At 46.0% G+C, this 18,462-nt stretch overlaps 1 protein-coding gene across 1 annotated transcript in view; it reads left to right on the forward strand.

Annotated features, from left to right (window-relative positions):
• Positions 1-1,627: 1,627 nt before the first annotated feature.
• LOC101690568 (HLA class I histocompatibility antigen, alpha chain G) overlaps positions 1,628-18,462 on the forward strand; it is a 171,935-nt gene continuing 155,100 nt past the window's right edge. The window contains 6 exon segments of the mRNA XM_045065224.1: positions 1,628-1,692; positions 8,174-8,295; positions 8,298-8,321; positions 8,531-8,552; positions 8,554-8,786; positions 9,003-9,278. Coding sequence (XP_044921159.1) covers positions 1,628-1,692; positions 8,174-8,295; positions 8,298-8,321; positions 8,531-8,552; positions 8,554-8,786; positions 9,003-9,278 — 742 coding nt within the window.

Here is an 18,462-nt window from a genome sequence, read left to right on the forward strand (position 1 = left end):
CTCTTAATTATCCACCAAAAGTCTTCTATTTGAAGGAGAGGGGAGCTCAGGGACGTGCGGGCCCATGCTGAGGTTTCCGTGGCCCCTCTCTCTAGTCACTTGATGGTAACAGCAGGAAAACTGGAAAGTAGAAGCATTTTCTTCTATTCCCTACTTCTCAGTTTTTCGAAATTCAGTTTTTTGAAAAACAAAATCATTTCTTTTCGGGTACAGATCCTCACGGTCTACATCCTATTCCACAGTGTGGACATACGCACTGGGGTTATAGGACTAAGATCCCAGCTCCCCTAGGCCTCATGCTCCCTGGAAGGCATAAGAGGGGTCCCTGTGCTGAGGTCACAGAAGTCTCTCTCTTAATGCAGGTGACAGGCAGAGCTGACATCTTGTGTGAGTGCACTCCCGCCCCACATGTGTCAAGAGTGAACCCACAGACTTTGTTTAACACCTCTCTTACCCCAGGGATTGTCTCCCATAATTGGGGGTTGAGAAAAGGTCCATACGTAGAACTAAGACCCAGTCACCCCAAAACTCCTTGTCCCAATAACAAAGCCTAAGTGAGAGCCCCAACCCCTGCTCCTCCCCATCACCTCTCACACACTCACCACCACCATCTGCCTGCAGTCCACCAAGACTAATGTCATTATGTCCCTTTCTTCATCTCTGTTGGTCACTCCTGGTCCCCCAGATGTCCTGTGCTCTCACTCCATGAAGCTCTGCACACCCCTATCCTGCCTCCTTTTCTGCCCCCCTTCCCACTCCTGAACCTTCCTCTGTGCCCCCTGGAATGCTCAGCCCATGATTGGCAAATGTCCACAGTCCTCTCAGGATGGTCCCCTTACCTCGCAGCTCCAACAGAAACCAGGTCCCCCCTAGGACCCAGCTCCCTGTGCTGTCCTTTCCCACGGGGTGTCTCCTCTCCTATGGACCTGGCACCCCTAGGCTGGGAGGTGGTCGGGCCCTCAGTTCATCCAACCTCCTTCCCTATTCTTCTTTCTGCTAATCATCTTGATTCTATGTCACCAAGCACATTGAACACATTAGAGGACAAATGTACAGATTTCTCCCACCATGTATTCATGTCCTAGCATCTGTCCCTGTGTGATGTGCCTTCCAGGCCTTTAGCACAGGCGACTCATGCTTGCTGGTACCAGCCAGAGCCAGTTCCCCTGCTATTGCCCTAAACAGCATCCCTTCCTGTCTACTTACAGGCACTGGTCCGGCAATTCTTCCCTGTTGTCTTTTTCATCATCAGTGATGATGATGAGATCACACTTCCTGTAGAATTCCTCCAGCCAGTGCTTGAGGACAGCAAGGAAACTAAGGTAGGACTCTTCCTCTTCTGCAGGTTGACTGAGGCTCCAGGGTTCCCCGACACCCCGATGAACTTGCCTGACTCTGCACTGGGTCGAGGACTCTTCCAGGCAACCTCCCTTCTCTGTTCATCCCTTGGATTCAGACTTGCATCAAGATTTGCTCTTCTCCCAGCCTTTCTGGCTCCTTCGCCATGTCTTCTCACAAGGGTTACTCCTAACAAATTCCTGGCATTATCATGCTGTACTGGGTCTGCTCCCCACAAACACTGAAACACCAATGGCATCAGGAATGGCCCAAGAATTCAGGCAGAAAGATGGGGATTGGGGAAGAGCTCACACACTGCCTGGCAGACCAGGAGTCCACCGACCATGCTGGAAGGTGGGACACAAAGGGCGGCTGAATTGCTGCAGGTGTTGCTGGAGGTGAGCTGAGAAACTGTCTTGGTCTGGGGGAAAGCTATGGCAGGTGGGATGACAGAAGCTGGTGGAAAATAATGGGGGAGGATTACCCACAGAATCAGTGGAGGTGGGAGCTTACTGCTGAGTGTGCTGATGCCTCATAGATAGATATTGGGAATCTGAGGGCTGTTAACGAAGCTTTACTGCTAGTTTGACCACCTCTGCAGTGGCTTATAGAGGTGTTTTGTTGTTGATGTTGTTGCTTTTGTTTTTGTTTTTAGCAGTGCAAGTAGGAAAGTTTATTAAAGTGCAAGTACGCTCCGGAGATGTGAGAGCAGGCTGGTTCAAGGGACAGCTGTCAGAGAGGCCTTTTCTCCTGTGGAGGAGATAGAGTGGGGTGGGAGCTGAGGACAGGATGCGAGGACCAGAACTCTAGAGATATTTAGACACCGAACCAAGGCAAACCTACTGTGTGAAAGTCAGGGCCCTGGTGGGGAACACCCAAGATTCTGCAAACTGAAACAAAGTTATCCTGGCCCCTCCGGGCATCCATGGGGGCTCCCCTTTCTCTAGTAATGGCCAGCTTTTTCACTATGCTGGAAGGTGGTGCAGAAGTGTTGCCTCTGTGAGGCAATGTGTGTCTTTCCAAGAACTAGCCAGCTGGTACTTGTGAGAGCCTAAGGAGTACTTCTTGGACTGGATTTTGAGGTGTTGGACCAAGGTGAGAATGTCAGGCTGGATAAACAAAAATTCATTGGCTTGGAGGTACTCTCTCAAGACATGGGTTTATCAAGGACCCCAGGACATGGGGCAAGCTTACAGCTGGGGATGCTCTTCATAGCCCAGAAAGAATGATGTCCAACTCTCAGTGAGGTAGACATGATTTGGTTGTCCTGGCAGATGGTGGAGTGGGGGATAAAGAGGCTGAAGGAGTAGAGGAATCTTGTGAAGCCAGAAGACCCAGCACAGGCTTATGTCCCACAAAAGGGCCCAAAAGGTGCACCTGTCAAAGAAGCCATCAGGAAGCTGATTGTACGTGGGCTTGCAGCACTAAGGAGTTTAGGGGTGTGTGTCTCCTGCAGGCTGGGACGACAGTAGGTTGACTCACTAGTGTCCATGGGGAAGGTGTGTCCCTGAAGAGTCAGAGGCCAAGTGGTGACAGTTAACCTGGGAAAGGCAGAGGCCATAATGACTATAATAACTCCAGAGGAGCAGAGACCTTTATCTGGTTCTGTGTTCCTAATAGGAAGAGTAAGTGGGTCCAGAACCAAGGGGTGTGGCTCCTAAATTTCCATCACTGGGGGTTCATCCACTGGAGGACTTTGCGTCTTCTGTCACCACCATTCTGGAGTCTGTAAAGTGGGAGGTCCTGCCTCCCACAAGGGAGACGTTCTTACGAGGGTCCCGACAGCAGTCCCATGGTCCCATACAGTACAGCCGTCTCCAGGGTACTTCTATTTATCTATCTATCTATTTATTTATTTATTTATTAAAATACTTTATTTGACAGACAAAGATCACAAGTAGGCAGAGAGGCAGGCAGAGAGAGAGAGAGAGAGGAAGGGAAGCAGGCTCCCCGCTGAGCAGAGAGCCCAATGCGGGGCTCAATCCCAGGACCCTGGGATCATGACCTGAGCCGAAGGCAGAGGCTTAACCCACTGAGCACCTAGGTGCCCCTCCAGGGTACTTTGAACTCCATATACCCAGACCAGCAGATGAGAGGAGTCCCCTCTTCTTTTTCATTTATTTATTTATTTAAAATTTAATTTTATTTTTTGGGTGTTCCAAGATTCGTTGTTTATGCACCACAGCCAGTGCCCCATCCAATACGTGCCCTCCTTAATACCCACCACCAGTCTCACCCATCCCCCCTCCCCCTCCCCTCCAGAACCCTCAGTTTGTTTCTCAGAGTACATAGTTTCTCATGTTCGTCACCGCATCCAATTTCCCCCAATTCACTTTTCCCTTCCTTCTTCTAGTGTCCTCCGTGTTATTCCTTATGTTCCACAAGTAAGTGAAACCATGTGATAATTGAGGAGACCCCTTTTCTTGACGTAGGAGTAACTGACCCTCATCTGCATGATGTGGGAGCCCCCACAAAGGGGGAAGGAGGAATATTTTTTAAAAGATTTTATTTATTTATTTGAGAGAGAGAGAGAGAATAAGAGGGGGAGAGCATGAGAGGAGAGAGGTCAGCGGGAGAGGCAGACTCCCCGCCAAGCAGGGAGACTGATGTGGAACTTGATCCTGGGATTCCAGGATCATGACCTGAGCTGAAGGCAGTCACCCAAACAACTGAGCCACCCAGGTGCCCAGGAATATATATTTTTAAGATTTTATTTATTTATTTGAGAGAGAGAGAGAGAGAGAGAGAGACAGAGGGCATTAGCTGGGGGAGCAGGAGAGGGAGAAGGGCTCCATCAATCCCAGGACTCTGAAGGCAGATACTTAACCAATTGAGTGGAAGGCAGATACTTAACCAATTGAGTCACCCACGCATCCATGGGAGCAGGAGGAATATGTGGGGAATTCTGAAAGATTTGGGTGTCTTCTGCTTTCCCCTTTCTCTGCTGCAGCTGTGTATAGACATGCAGACCAACCAACCAGAGAAGAGTTTGATTTCTAGGCCCAGATACTGTAGGTGTAATGTTTAGGTCATATTCCCCAAGTCAGCCACAAGGACACCCACTCCTGTGCTCTGAAATCTCTAAAACATTTGTGCAGAAGCCCTGCATCCCCAGAGGGACACTAAGGCAGGCTTACTTCTGGGACACAAGGGGCTGCTCTGATGACAAGCTGTGCTTGAGGACTCCCTACTATGTACCAGGAACAGGTTTATTTCTTAGGGATACGACTGACAAAACAGCCCAAAGCCCCTGTGCCCAAGTGCCTTACATTCTAGATGCTTCCCAGGAGTGAGACAGCCACTGGAGCATTGTGAGGAAATGACACTTTGTGACTCCCATGAGTAGGATCGCTGACCCCGTGGGGCAAGGGCTCTGGGTGGAAGGCAATGGGGGGCCCCAGGGCCCCAGTTCAGGGGTGAGAGGTGGTGGAGACTAAGGGGAGGAGAAGGACTGAAGGATGAGAGAGACAGAGAGAAGGGCTACAGATGCAGGCTGAGGAGGAGAAGCAGAGGGAACGAATTCGAAAGAAGTATAGTTCTCAGATTTAAATATGTTGTTATATAGATTTTTAAAAATTAAATCTATATCTACAGGTCTTAGCAAGATATTCACTGCATCTAGTATTTACCATATTCTGTGGGGCTGCCTGAAAACCAATTACTTCCTTATGTTAGTGAGTTTAACGTGTCTAAATAAAATACAAAATGTGTCTAAATAAAATATGTGTTAGATAAAATATGCACACTACTTAGGTGTGAACAGTGCATACAAACAGGCGATGCCGGAGCACTGGTGAAGGGCATTTTGACTTCATGGAACTTGGCAACTTTGAGGTGCTTCAAGTTTGTTCACCCTCCTGGTTGAAATACATAGTATCAAACTGCTTCTTCCTCCTTCTGTGTATTGAGGATATGAGGGGAACTCACACAGACAAACTTAGGGCTATGGAAGGAAGATTGTTTCAAGAAACAAAACAGAGGATCACAGGGAAGAGAGGGGGAAAAATAAGATGAAATCAGAGAGGGAGACAAACCATAAGAGACTCATAACTCTAGAAAATAAACTGAGGGTTACTGGAGGGGAGGTGGATGGTGAGATGGGGTAACTGGGCGATGGGCTTTAAGGAGGGCATGTGGTGTAATGAGCAGTGGGTGTTATATGCAACTGAAGAATTACTGAACTCTACTTTCTGAAACTAATATTATATTATATGTTAATTAATTGAATTTAAGTAAAACAATAATAAGTAAAAAAAGAAGAAAAAATACAATAGCTTGACCTTCTGGTGCTTACTAGCACCTGTGGGGAATCAAAGCTTACTAGCACCTGTGGGGAATCAAAGCTAAAGGATCTCAGCTCTGTGAGGCAAAAGCTCAGAGCTCTGTGGAAAATAGAAAACGAGCACCTACAAAGCTTTAATACAAGGTGAGAAGGTGCCTGGGAACAGCTGGATGTACCATGTAGAGGTAAACCTTAAAGAAGAGTAGAACTGGGGTGTGTGGATGAGGGGCTGGGCTGGGGGATGAGCTGAGTGGAGAGGCAGACCTACGGAACTCCCAAGAATATCCAATTATTAAGCCAGTGTGTGCAGACAGCTTGTGGAATGTAAGATTTGAAAGGGAATTTGGGGTCTGTTTGTAGGGAGCTAGGAGTATGAAACTAATAAGTTTGAGCTTTAATTAGAGCCACAAGAGTTTTGTTGTTTCTGTTTTTTTTGGGGGGGGCACGTATTTTTAAAAATTAATGTTTTTTACTTTGCGCTAGCTGAAGACTCACATGCAATTATAATAATAGAGATCCTGTGAAACTTTTACTCAGTGGTAACAATTTGCAAAACTGTAGTCAGTATTACAACCAGAATATTAACACTGATACAATCCACTGCTCTTAGGCAGGTTTTGCTAGTGTTACTTGTGCTTATCTGGGTATGTGTTTAATTTTATGGAACCTAATAATGTATGGAGGTTTGTATATCTATAACCACAGTCAAGATATATCCCAAAGATTTTCTTTTTTTCTAATAATTTTTAAAAGATTTTATTTATTTATTTGACAGAGAGAGAGACCACAAGTAGACAGAGAGGCAGGCAGGGGGCTGGGGAGCAGGCTCCCCGCTGAGCAGAGAGTCCAATGCGGCACTCTATCCCAGGTACCCTGAGATCATGACCTGAGCCAAAGGCAGAGGCTTAACCCACTGAGCCACCCAGGCGCCTGTCTAACAATTGTTAAGAAGATTTTATTTATTTATTTGAGAGAGAGAGTGAGCGAGCGAGCTGTGGAGAGGGGCAGAGGGAGAGAGAGAAGAGAGAGAGAGAGAAAGAGAAGCGGACTCTCTGCTGAGCAGGAAGCCTGTTGTGAGATCCTGACCTGAGCAAAAGGCAGATGCTTAACCGACTGAGCCATCCAGGCACCCCTTTTCTAACAATTTTATACTTTTAAATGTTATATATGTGTAAGTTCCATTATACATTTTAAATTAATTTTATAAAGTGATAGAGTTAGTCTTGGGTTTTGTTTGCTTATGTGTTTTTGTCTGTGGATGCCCAATTGCTCTAGCACCATTTATTGCATACTATTTTTGCATTGAATTGCCTTTGTGCCTTTGTCAAAACTCAGCTGGGCACGTGTGTAGACCTATTCCTGAGTTCTCTATTCTGTTCCATTGACTTATATGCCTATTTCTCTGCCAGCATTACACTGTCTTAATTACTGTAGCCAAATCATAAGCCTCAATATATAATAGAGTGATTCTCCTCACTTTATTTTTCTTTTTCTAATGTGTTAGCTATCCTAGGTTCTATGGCTTTCCATATAAATTTTAGATAACCTTGTCTATGTCTATTAAAAAACCTTACTGCGATTTTGGCAAGAAGTGCATTAAACCTATAGATCAATTTGGAGGGAACAGACTTTTTTACTAAATTGAATCTTCTTATTCATGAACATATTATGGTTCTACTTGAGTTCTTTTATTAGCATTTTGTAATTTTCAGCACGCAGATCCTTTACGTGTTTTGTTAAGTGTATACATAGTATTTCATTTTCTTTGTAACAACTTTAGATAGTATTGTGTTTTAAATTTTGGTTTCCATGTAACCTGTTAGTATATAAAAACATCCATTTATTTTCAACCTGCCTGTGTCATTAAATGAGGTTAGTTTCTTTTCATTTCAAACACCAAACCAAACCAGACAACAGTTTGACGTCACGATTACACTGTCTGACAAAGTACAACTTAGGAGTTTTGTGAGCCTTTACTGCTGTGTTGTTTAGACATTTCTGTAGGAAGAGGCAAAATCACTTTACGGATTAGGTTCTGATGTTCAGGGGTTATCAAGGTTGTGCTACCACTGTAGTTAATTGACAAAAAGGAAACTGCTATCTGTGGGAATCTCCAGCTGGGGCTTTCTATGGTGACTTCAAACTTAAAGAAAACCCATGTGCCTTCATCTAATTGCTCACTCTCTGGCATCCAGTTTCTTGGGGGTGAGTTTTCCTTTAGAAGAGTCCGGAGGAGAGGTAAGGAGCTCAAGTTGAGAAATTCCAGAAACGGAAAGGGACAAAAGGGGCTGATCCCTGCCTGGTGTCTCTCCCTGGTGTCTCTTCCAGAAAGACCTTGGGCCAGGCCTGGGGAGCAGGTGGAGAGGAAGCAGGGGTTTCCCGGAAGGCCTGGCTCTGAAAGTCCCAGGCCTGAGATCGGTGTCTGGGGCAGGGAAGCCCAGGCCGTTATTCCCCCGGGTTTCTCTTCTCCCTCTCACAACCTGTCTTGTCCTCCTGCCTGGATACTCATGACGTAGTCCCAGCTCTCACTCCCATTGCGCGCCCCGTTTCTAGAGAAGCCAATCGGCGTCGCCGCGGTTCCCGGCTTGTCGGTGCCACGGATCCACCGGAACTTAGATTCTCGAGACCCCAGGAATGCGAGTCGAAATACCGCAAAATACTCCTCCTGCTGCTGTCGGTCCCGTGACCGAGACCTGGGCGGGTGAGTGCGGGGTGAGAGGAAAGAGCCTCTGCGGTGGGAGCTAGGGGACCGCCGGGCGGGAAGGCGGGATCCCGGGGGAAGGCGCCTCTCGGCTGTCCCCGCCCCCGGCCCCACCCGGGCCTGTGTACCCCCGTCCCTCCCCGCCTCCGCCCTGTTCTCTCCCACTCAGTGCTCCCTCCGCCTGCCTTCCCGCCCCTCCGCGCCCGCAGGCTCCCACTCTCTGAGGTATTTCCCGGCCCGGCTGCGGGGAGCCCTGGTACTGGGAAGTCAGCTACGTGGACGACACGCAGTTCGCGCGGTTCGACAGCGCTGGGGATAATCCGAGGATGGAGCTGCGAGCGCCGTGGGTGAAGCAGGAGGGGTTGGGGTCTTGGGACCAGGAGACGCGGGGCGCCAAGGACACCCCACAGACTTTCTGAGTGAGCCTGCACACCATGCGGGGCTACTACAACCAGAGCGAGGCCGGTTAGCGACGCGGGCCCGGGTCCAGGTCGCAGCCGTGATCCCAACTGACCGGGCTGCGGGACCGTCCGTCTCCCCACCTGGGAAGAGCCCGCGGGCACTCTACCTGCCTTTCAGTTTTGGCTTTAAGCCCTGGGGTTCGCAGGCGGGGACCCGGGCTTCAGAGCAGAGCTTAGGGGCGGGGCCTCTGGGGCGGAGCTGACCACGGGGGCGGGGGAGGGTCGCACACCACTCAGTGGACGTCTGCCTGCGACATGGGATCCGATGGGCGCCTCCTCGGTGGATACAGGCACTTCGCCAACGACAGCGCGGATTACCTCGCCCTGAACGAGGACTTGCGCTCCTGGACCGCGGCTGACGCGGCTGCGCAGATCACCCGGCGCAAGTGGGAGGCAGCAGGTGTGGCGGAGCCGCAGAGGAACGACCTGGTGGTCACGTGCGTGGAGTGGCTCCGGAGGTACCTGGTGATGGGGAATAAGACGCTGCATCGCACAGGTACCACAGGCCGTGGGACTTAACACGATTTCACTTCAGGCTGAGGCCTCCTAAGAGGATAGGAAGACATGGGATCCACACCACTATATGGCTCTCCTGAGGTTCTGGTCTGGAGACTAACTCTGCCTGGGTTTTCAGACCCGGTACCAGAGTGGCTCTAAGGGTTTGCCTTTCTCGTAGGGAAATGGTCTCCTCCTCCATACCTGGAGGTATTAAGACCATTTCTTAATGCCATCACCCATACCTGGAGGAGGAGACCATTTCTGAAACAACTGATGAGCGTTTCCCTTTGACTCACAGTGCCTTTGGGAACCTTGGGGGATTGTGTTAAGGCTTTGTTCTCTGCCCCATACGCCATGTGTTTGGGGTCTGACTTTACCTATTCTGAGTCACTTGGCCTCCAGCCAGTCTAGTACGGGAAATTCCTTCTCTCACAGAAACCTGCCTTCTACATTCGGCCATCTCACCCTAATTCTAGAACTTTCCAAACAAGAAGAGATTATGTGTTCAGGCTGGTGTCTAGGTTATTGCTGTCTTTCCCCACCCAGTTGTCCTGTTCATTCTCAAGATGGCCACATGAGAGCTGCTTCAGTGGGCCAAGACAGATGTAAAGTTCTTGAATTTTTTTTCTTTTAACAGTTTTTAAAAATTTAAATTCAGTTTACTTAACTTTTATTGTATGATTAGTTTCAGAGATAGAACTTGGTGATTCATCAATTGCCTGTAACACTCAGTGCTCATTACCTGACTTGCCCTCCTTTTTTTTTTTTTTTTTGTTTTTGAAAATTTTATTTATTTATTTGACACACAGAGAGAAATCACCAGTAGGCAGAGAGGCAGGCAGAGAGAGAGGGAAGCAGGCTCCCTGCTGAGGACCCTGGGATCATGACCTGAGCTGAAGACAGAGGCTTTAACCCACTGAGCCATCCAGGCACCCTGACCTGCCCTCCTTAATGCCATCACCCAATTATCCCTCCCCTCCCACCACCTCCCCTCCAGCAACCCTGTTTTCTAGACTTAAGAGTCTCTTATGGTTTGTCTCCCTCTCTGATTTCATCCTACTTTATTTTTCCTTTCCTTCCCTATGTTTATCTGTTTTGTTTCTTAAAACCCACATGTACATATAAAACCCACATTGTACATATTGTTACATACGTATGTATGTAACCCTCTAGTTAGACATTGTTGCAAATGGCAAGATTTCATTCTCTTTGATGGCTGAGTAATATTTCATTGTATATATGTACCAAATCTTTATCCATTCATCTGTTGATGGACTCTGGGCTCTTTCCATAGTTTGGCTGTTGTGGATGTTGCTGCTGTAAACATTGGGGTGCATGTGCCCCTTCAGATCACTATGTTGATATCCTTTAGGAGATACCTAGTTGTGCAATTGCTGGGTTGTAGGGTACTTCTATTTCTACCTTTTTGAGGAACCTCCATACTGTTTTCCAGATTGGCTGTACCAGTCTGCATTTCCATCAACAATAGAAGATGATTTATTTTCTTTCTTTCTTTCAAAGATTTTATTTATTTTTTTGACACAGAGAGAGAGAGAGAACGCAAGTAGGCAGAGGGAGAGAGAGAAGCAGGCTCTCTGCTGAGCAAGGAGCCCGGTATGGGACTCAATCCCACAACTCTGGGATCATGACCTGAGCGGAAGGCAGCCACTTAACCGACTGAGTCACCCAGGCGTCCCGAGGATTTCCTTTTCTTTGCATTCTCACCAACATCTCTTGTTTCCTGAATAGTTAATTTTGGCCATTCTGACAGGTGTGAGGTGGTATCTCATTGTGGTTTTGATTTGTATTTCCCTGATGCCAAGTGACATTGAGCATTTTTTTCATGTGTCTTTAGCCATCTGGATCTCTTTGGAAAAATGTCTATTCATGTCTTCTGCCCATTTCTTGACTAGAGTTTTTGTTTCTTGGGTGTTGGGGTTGTTCTTTATAGGTTTTGGATACTAGCCCTTTATCTTATAAGACATTTGCAAATATCTTCTCCCATTAAGTAGGTTGCCTTTTAATTTGTCGATTATTTCTTTCCTCTGCAAAAGCATTTTATCTTGATGAAGTCCCAGTAAATCATTTTTGCTTTTGTTTCCCTTGCCTTTGGAGACTAGCAAGAAATTGCTGTGACTGAGGTTGAAGAGGTTGCTACTTGTGTTCTCCTCTAGTATTGTGATGGATTCCTGTCTCCATGTTGGTCTTTCATCCATTTTGAGATTATCTTTGTGTATGGTGTAAGAAAGTAGTTCAGTTTCATTTTTCTGCCTGTGACTGTCCAGTTTTCCCAACACCATTTTTTGAAGAGACTGTCCTTTTTCCGTGATGGCTATTTTTTACTGCTTTGTTGAATATTATTTGACCATATTGTTGAGGGTCCACTTCTGGGTTCTCTGTTCTGTTCCATTGATCTGTGTGTCTGTTTTTATGCCAGTACCATACTGTCTTGGTGATTACAGCTTTGACATAGAGCTTGAAGTCTGGAACTGTGATGCCGCCAGCTTTGGTTTTCTTTTTCAACATTCTTTTGGCTATTTGGAGTCTTTTCTGGTTCCATACACATTTTAGGATTATTTATTACATTTCTGTGAAAAAAGTAGAGGTATTTTGATAGGGATTGCATTGAAGGTGTAGATTGCCCTAGGTAGCATAGACATTTTCACAGTATTTGTTCTTTCAATCCATGAGCATGGAATGTTTTTCCATTTCTTTGTGTCTTCCTCAGTTTCTTTCATGAGTGTTCTATAGTTTTCTGAGTACATATCCTTTACCTCTTTGGTTAGGTTTATTCCTAGGTATTGCAGGGTTTTGGTGCAATTGTAAATGGGATCGATTCCTTGATTTCTCTTTCTCCTCCCTCATTGTTGGAGTTTAGAAAAGCAACTGACTTCTGTGCATTGATTTTATATCCCATCACTTTGCTGAATTCCTGTATCAGATCTAGCAATTTTTTGGTGGAGTCTTTGGGTTTTCTACATAGAGTATCATGTCATCTGCGAGGAGTGAGAGTTTGACTTTCTTGCTAATTTGGATGCCTTTTATTTCTTTTTGTTGTCTGATTGCTGAGCCTAGGATTTCTAGTATTACACTGAACAACAGTGGTGAGAGTGGACATCCTTGCCGTGTTCCTGACCTTAGAGGAAACATGCTCAGTTTTTCCCCATTGAGGATGATAGTCACTGTGGGTCTTTCATATATGACTTTTATGATATTGACATATGATATTCCCTTGATCCCTACATGGTGGAGAGTTTTTATCAAGAAAGGACACTGAAAAACAAAAACAAAAACAAAAACAAAAAAAAAAAAAGAAGAAAGGACACTGTATTTTGTCAAATGCTTTTTCTGCACCTATTGAGAGGATCATATGGTTCTTTTATTGATGTAGCATCTCACACTGATTGATTTGCAGATGTTGAACCACCCTGTAGTCCAGGAATAAATCCTTTTAACGTACAGTTGAATCCCATCAGCTAGTATCTTGGTGAGAATTTTTATCAGGGATATTGGTCTGTAATTCTCCTTTAAAATGGGGTCTTCAGGGTGCCTGGATGGCTCAGTCACTGGGATCTGCCTTCAGCTCAGGTCAGGATCCCAGGATGGATTGACCCCTGCATCCGGCTCCCTGTGCAGCAGGAAGCCTACGTCTTCCTTCCCCACTTCCCCTGCTTGTGTTCCCTCTCTCACTGTGTCTCTCTCTGTGAAATAAATAAATAAAATCTTAAAAAAAAATAAAATGGGGTAACTATATATAGAATATATCTGTGAAGTCTGTCTGGTCCAGTGTGTCATTCAAAGCCCTTGTTTCCTTATTGTTTCTACCTAGATGATCTGTCCATTGCTGTGAGTGGGGTGTTAAAGTCCCCAAGTATTATTGTATTATTATCAATGAGTTTCCTTCATTTTTTTATTAATTGGTTTATACATTTGGCTTCTCCCAATTTAGGGGTATAAATATTTACAATTGGCAGATCTTCTTGTTGGATAGATACTTTTATTATGATATAGTATCCTTCTTCATCTCTCATTAGTTTTTGGTTTAAAACCTGGTTTGTTTGATGTAAGGATGGCTACTCCAGCTTTCTTTTGATGTCCATTGTTATGATAAATGGTTTTCTACCCCTTCACTTTCAGTCTGGAGGTGTATTTAGGTCTAAAATGGGTCTCTTGTAAATAGTATATTGATGGTCTTGTTATTTTTATCCATTCTGATACCCTATTTCTTTTGGTTAGAGCATTTAGTCCATTTACATTCAGAGTAATTAATGAAAGATATGAATTTAGTGCCACTGTATTAACTGTAAAGTCACTGTTCCTGTAGATTGTCTGTGTTCCTCTCTGGTCTATGTTACTTTTTGGCTCTCTCTCTGTTCAAAGGATCCCCCTTTAATATCTTTTTCAATGGGTGATTTAGTGTTCACAAATTCATATAGTTTTTGTTTTTCCTGGACAATCTTTATCTCTCCTTTTATTCTGAGTGACAACATTGCTGGATGAAGTACTCTTGGCTGCATATTTTTCCCGTTTAGCACCTTGAATATATCATACAGTCCTTTCTGGCCTGCCAGGTCTCTGTGCATACATCTTAACCTTGTAGGTTAAGGACCTCTAGTCCTGAGGTGCTTTAAGCATTTTCCCTTTATCTTTGAAATTTGCAAGCTTCCCTATTATATGTCAAGGTGTTGACCTGTTTTTATTGATTTCTCTGTGCCTTCTGGACTTTGGACCTGAATGCTGTTTCCTTCCCCAGATTAGGGACGTTCTCAGTTATAATTTGTTCAAATAAAACTTACGACCTTTTCTTCCACTCCTCATATTCTGGGACTCTTATAATATGGATATTATTTCACTTTATGGGATCACTGTGTCCTCTATGTCTCCCTTTGTGATCTAATCATTTTTCTCTCTTCAGTTTTCTTTTTTTCAAAATATTATCCTCTGTATCACTGACTCGCTCTTCTACCTTGTTCACCTTCATTTTTATTGCTTCCATTTGGGACTACATGTCAGTAATAGCATTTTTATTTTATTTTATTTTTAAAGATTTTATTTATTTGAGAGAGAGAGTGAGAGAGAGAGATATATAGAGAGAAGGAGCACAAGCAGGGGGAGAGGCAGGCTCCCCACTGAGCAGAGAGCCTGATGTGGGGCTCAATCCCGGGATCCTGGGATCATGACCTGAGCCAAGGACAGATGCTTAACTGACTGAGCCACCCAGGCACCCATTTAATGTAATAGCATTTTAAATGCCTGACTATATTTTAGTTCTTTTATTTTTATTTTTTTTTAGTTCTTTTATTTTTACAGTAAGAGATTCTGTAGTGTCTTCTATGCTTTTTTCAAGCCCAGCTAGAATCTTTATAGTCGTTTTAAATTCTAGTTCAAACATCTTATATCCATATTGATTAAATCTCTGGCAGTAAGTACTGTCTCCTGGTCCTTCTTTTGGGATGAATTTCTCCATCTCATCATTTTGTCCGGAAAAGAATAGAAGAATGAGAAAAAAAAACAACAATAACATTAAAAAAAAACACAAAACAAAACAGAAATAAACAAAACAAAACAAGAAATAAATAAAAAACAAAACAAAAACTAAACCTTGGTGTGTTTTGGTCTGCTTATTAAAAGAAACTAGATGCCAAAGTAAGAAAGAAAAAAATATATATATACACAAAAACAAAATAAAATAAAATTCAACAGAAGGAAATAAAAAATTAAAAAATAATGTATATGTAAAAATAAAAAAAAGAATTGAAAATAAAATAGATGAAAAAATAATACTGAAAGACTAGAGAATAAAAAAAAGACCATGAATGTTATATACTGTTTTCCCCAAGAGTCAAAGCTTTGGAGCCCCTATGATCTGCCAACTTGGTGTCGGCCTTCTTGCTGGTCTTCTGCGGGAGGGGCCTCTTAAACTGATTCTCAGGTGGACTTTGCCTTGGTGGAATTGCACCTCCTTTGTGCAGAGGCTGGGCTCAGTGTAGGCTGCTCTGGGTTTCACTAGGTGGCGCTGTTTTGCGCGGAGGCTTTCAGCTTGATCAGCCCGGGGAATATGGCTACACCTTGCTCTCTAGCCCTGGAGCTGAAAATTCACACTGCCCACTCTTTAGTGAGCCGCACAGAAAAGCAGTCAGTCACTCTGGTCTCCCCTGTTTCCCTACAAACTGTGTTCACCCAGACTGTGACCAAGCGTTTTTTTTATGTCAGGCACGTGACCAAGTTTCAAAACTCCAACCTCAAGGACTCCTGCAGGGGGACGGGGCAGTTCCACCCAGAGGAGGAGGGGGGTGTCTCCCTGTGCTTCTCCACTTGCTGGGCCCCTACTGGGAGAATAGTTCCCCTGACTGTGCAGTGGTTCCCTGTTTATGGCAACCCTGAGCATAAAGTGGGTGCCTACCCTCACTGATTGCAGTAGGTTTCCCCAAGCTGATGCCTGGGAACTTTCCACACTCAGGCACCCCTGTTCTTTTTTTGACCCTGGGGATCCTGAGACCATGCTCTCCCACCTCAGATTCCGCCCCACTTCGACACCTGAGTATATTTAGCCAGGGACCTCCCGTACTGGAACAGATTTCTAAAGTCCCGATTTTGTGCTCTGCTGTTTATAATACTTGGCAGCTGCCTCCTGAAGCAAGCTGTCTCTGCCCTGCCGTATGCTCCGATATTTCGATTACGATATTTCACCCTGGATTCATGTCTCCGCTCCTCCTGCCTCCCAAACAGTGGTCGCTTTCCTACTTGTAGACTTGCAGCATTTCTTTCTTCACAGCTCCCATTGATTTCTTAGATGTTCAGAATGGTTTGATAACTACTTAGCTGATTCCAGGGACCAGATGAACTTCAGTTCTCCTACTCCTCCATCATCTTAACTCCTCTCTAAATTCCTGAATTTTCTGACCCTTCTCTTCAGATGTCCCAAAGACACATGTCACCTAACATTCCGTCTCCGACTATGAGGTCACGCTGAGGTGCTTCTCCCTGCGGAAATCACCCTGGCCTGGCAGCGAGATGAAGAGGACCTGACACAGGACACAGAGATTGTGGAGATCAGGCCTGCAGGAGGTGGAACCTTCTAGAAGTGGGCAGCTGTGGTGGTGCCTTCTGGAGAGGAGCAGAGATACACATGCCATGTGCAGCATTGAGGGGCTGCATCACCTTGAGGTGGGATAAGGAGGGAAGCCTGGGCACAGAGTCTGCTGTCAGGGACATCAGGAGCTGTTGTGGAGATCTTCAGTAGGGTCTGGGCTGAGACCTGGGGGTCAAGGCCCTCACCTTATCCTCTCTTCCCAGAATTCCCTCCTCGGTCCCCCATTCCTGTTGTGGGCATTTTGGCTGGTCTGGTTGTCGTTGTGTCACTGGTGCTGTGGGGGTTGGAGCTGTCATGTGGAGGAAGGAGAGCTCAGGTAGGGAAGGGGAGCACTCTGAGTTTTCTTGTCCAGGTGAAAGTCTGTTCTGCCTTGTTTACGGGCAGCACTGTTTGCACACAGGTGCGTCTCCACCATGGGGCTCATTGCCACATCACTGTGTAGTAAAGCACAGGTGAGAGTGAAAGCTATATTAATCATCCTGATGAATGTGGTGATGGACCTGATTCCCAGCAGTCAGAGAGCAAGGTCCTTGCTGAGGACAGACTACAGGAGGATAGTTGGTCTCACCCTGCCATCTCTTTTCTTCATGTCCCTGATCCTGCCCTAGGTGTACAGTGACAGTTCTGGAAACTTCCTTGTGGTCCACGCTATCCTTTTCATCTAGGATCTCAGGCCCAGCCTCCCCCATGGCATCTCATGGGATTTTTTCTTTCCCCAGGTGGAAGAGGAAGGAGTTATGCTCAGGCTGCGAGTGAGAATGGAGGGGTGATTCCTGAGACCCTGAGACAGTGTAGAGGGGACCCCATGGGGAGCTCACCCACCCCACAGCTCATCCTTTAGTTTCAGCTCCTGTGGGCTCTGACCACATTCTGTCTGTTCTTCCCCAGGCAGTGACAGTTCCCAGGGCTTTCTCCACTTCTAAAGATGAGACCCTGGAGGACGTGACATAGGCCTGACAGAGAGAAAGGGGCCATGACTGGGTTGTGGGGATTCTTTGAGTGGATATTTTGAGCATGTGGTGGGCTGTTGAGAAAGTCCACACATATGACTGACCTGAATCTATTCATGTTTGTTTCCTTTCACAGTGTGAGCCAGCTGCCTTGTGGGGGGGACTGAGTGGTGCAAGATGTGTTCACTTTCCCATCTTGTGACATTAACACCCCTGATTTCTCTTTCTGCAAAGGACATTTGAATGTGTTTGTGTTCCTATTAACATACTGTGAGGAGGTGGGGAGACAGGCCCCCCTCCCATGTGACTATCCCCTTAATCCACCTCACTGCCTCACCCCACCAAGAACTACCTGTGTTCTCTTTCCTCATCTGCTTTCCTATTCTAGCCAAGGAAGAGTGGGCCATCTCCATCCCTGTCTTTACTTTGTGTGACACTGAGCTACAACTTCTTACTTCCTTGTTGAAAATAGGACCATGGATGTCACTTGTTTTTGTTCAGTTCTTGTCATGAGGAGTGGATCAGTTAGTTAAAGGAGAAGATCCCAAAGTCTGAGAGAGGAAATAATTAGAAGTACTGAGAACCTTCCAGAATCTGCAGGTTTGGTGTGCCGGGTCTCCTCTAGGTGGGGACACGAGAAGGCTGTGAAGAGCCCTGTGGAGCCCAGTTGGTGCTCAGTTCAGTGTGGGTGTGACATGGTTACCACTTAGCTGGGGAGTTTCTCTGTTCTTTTGTCCTCATCCCTCCAGTGGGACCTGTCCTTCTAGGACAGAGACTTGGACATCACCCAGACCTTGTCCTGTCTCTGGGACCGAGTGTGGGCAGCAATGTTGTGTGGCAAGGACAGCCTTGGCTCAGTCCTGGGTTGGGCCTTCAACCTATCTTTGGGTGTTTATTTGTTGTTTCTTTGTTACTGGAGAGGATTAGGCCTGTTTTCATGTTCAGGTAGGAGTTTGGTCTCTGTCAGCTTCAGGTGTCTCCTGCCTGACAGTGGCAGGAGGCGGTTGGCCCGTCGGAGTCTCCACAGGCCCAGGGTGGCCCCCATGCCCAGGCACCTGTGGTACCCAGGGGTTACTTTCAGACTCATTCAGGTCTTGCCCTCCTTCTGGGGCTCAGTTGTTCTTTTCATCTTTTCCCCA

This window comes from Mustela putorius, unplaced genomic scaffold (assembly GCF_011764305.1).
Source record: "Mustela putorius furo isolate JIRA1106 unplaced genomic scaffold, ASM1176430v1.1 tig00003856_pilon_pilon_pilon, whole genome shotgun sequence".
Classification (NCBI taxonomy): domain Eukaryota; kingdom Metazoa; phylum Chordata; class Mammalia; order Carnivora; family Mustelidae; genus Mustela; species Mustela putorius.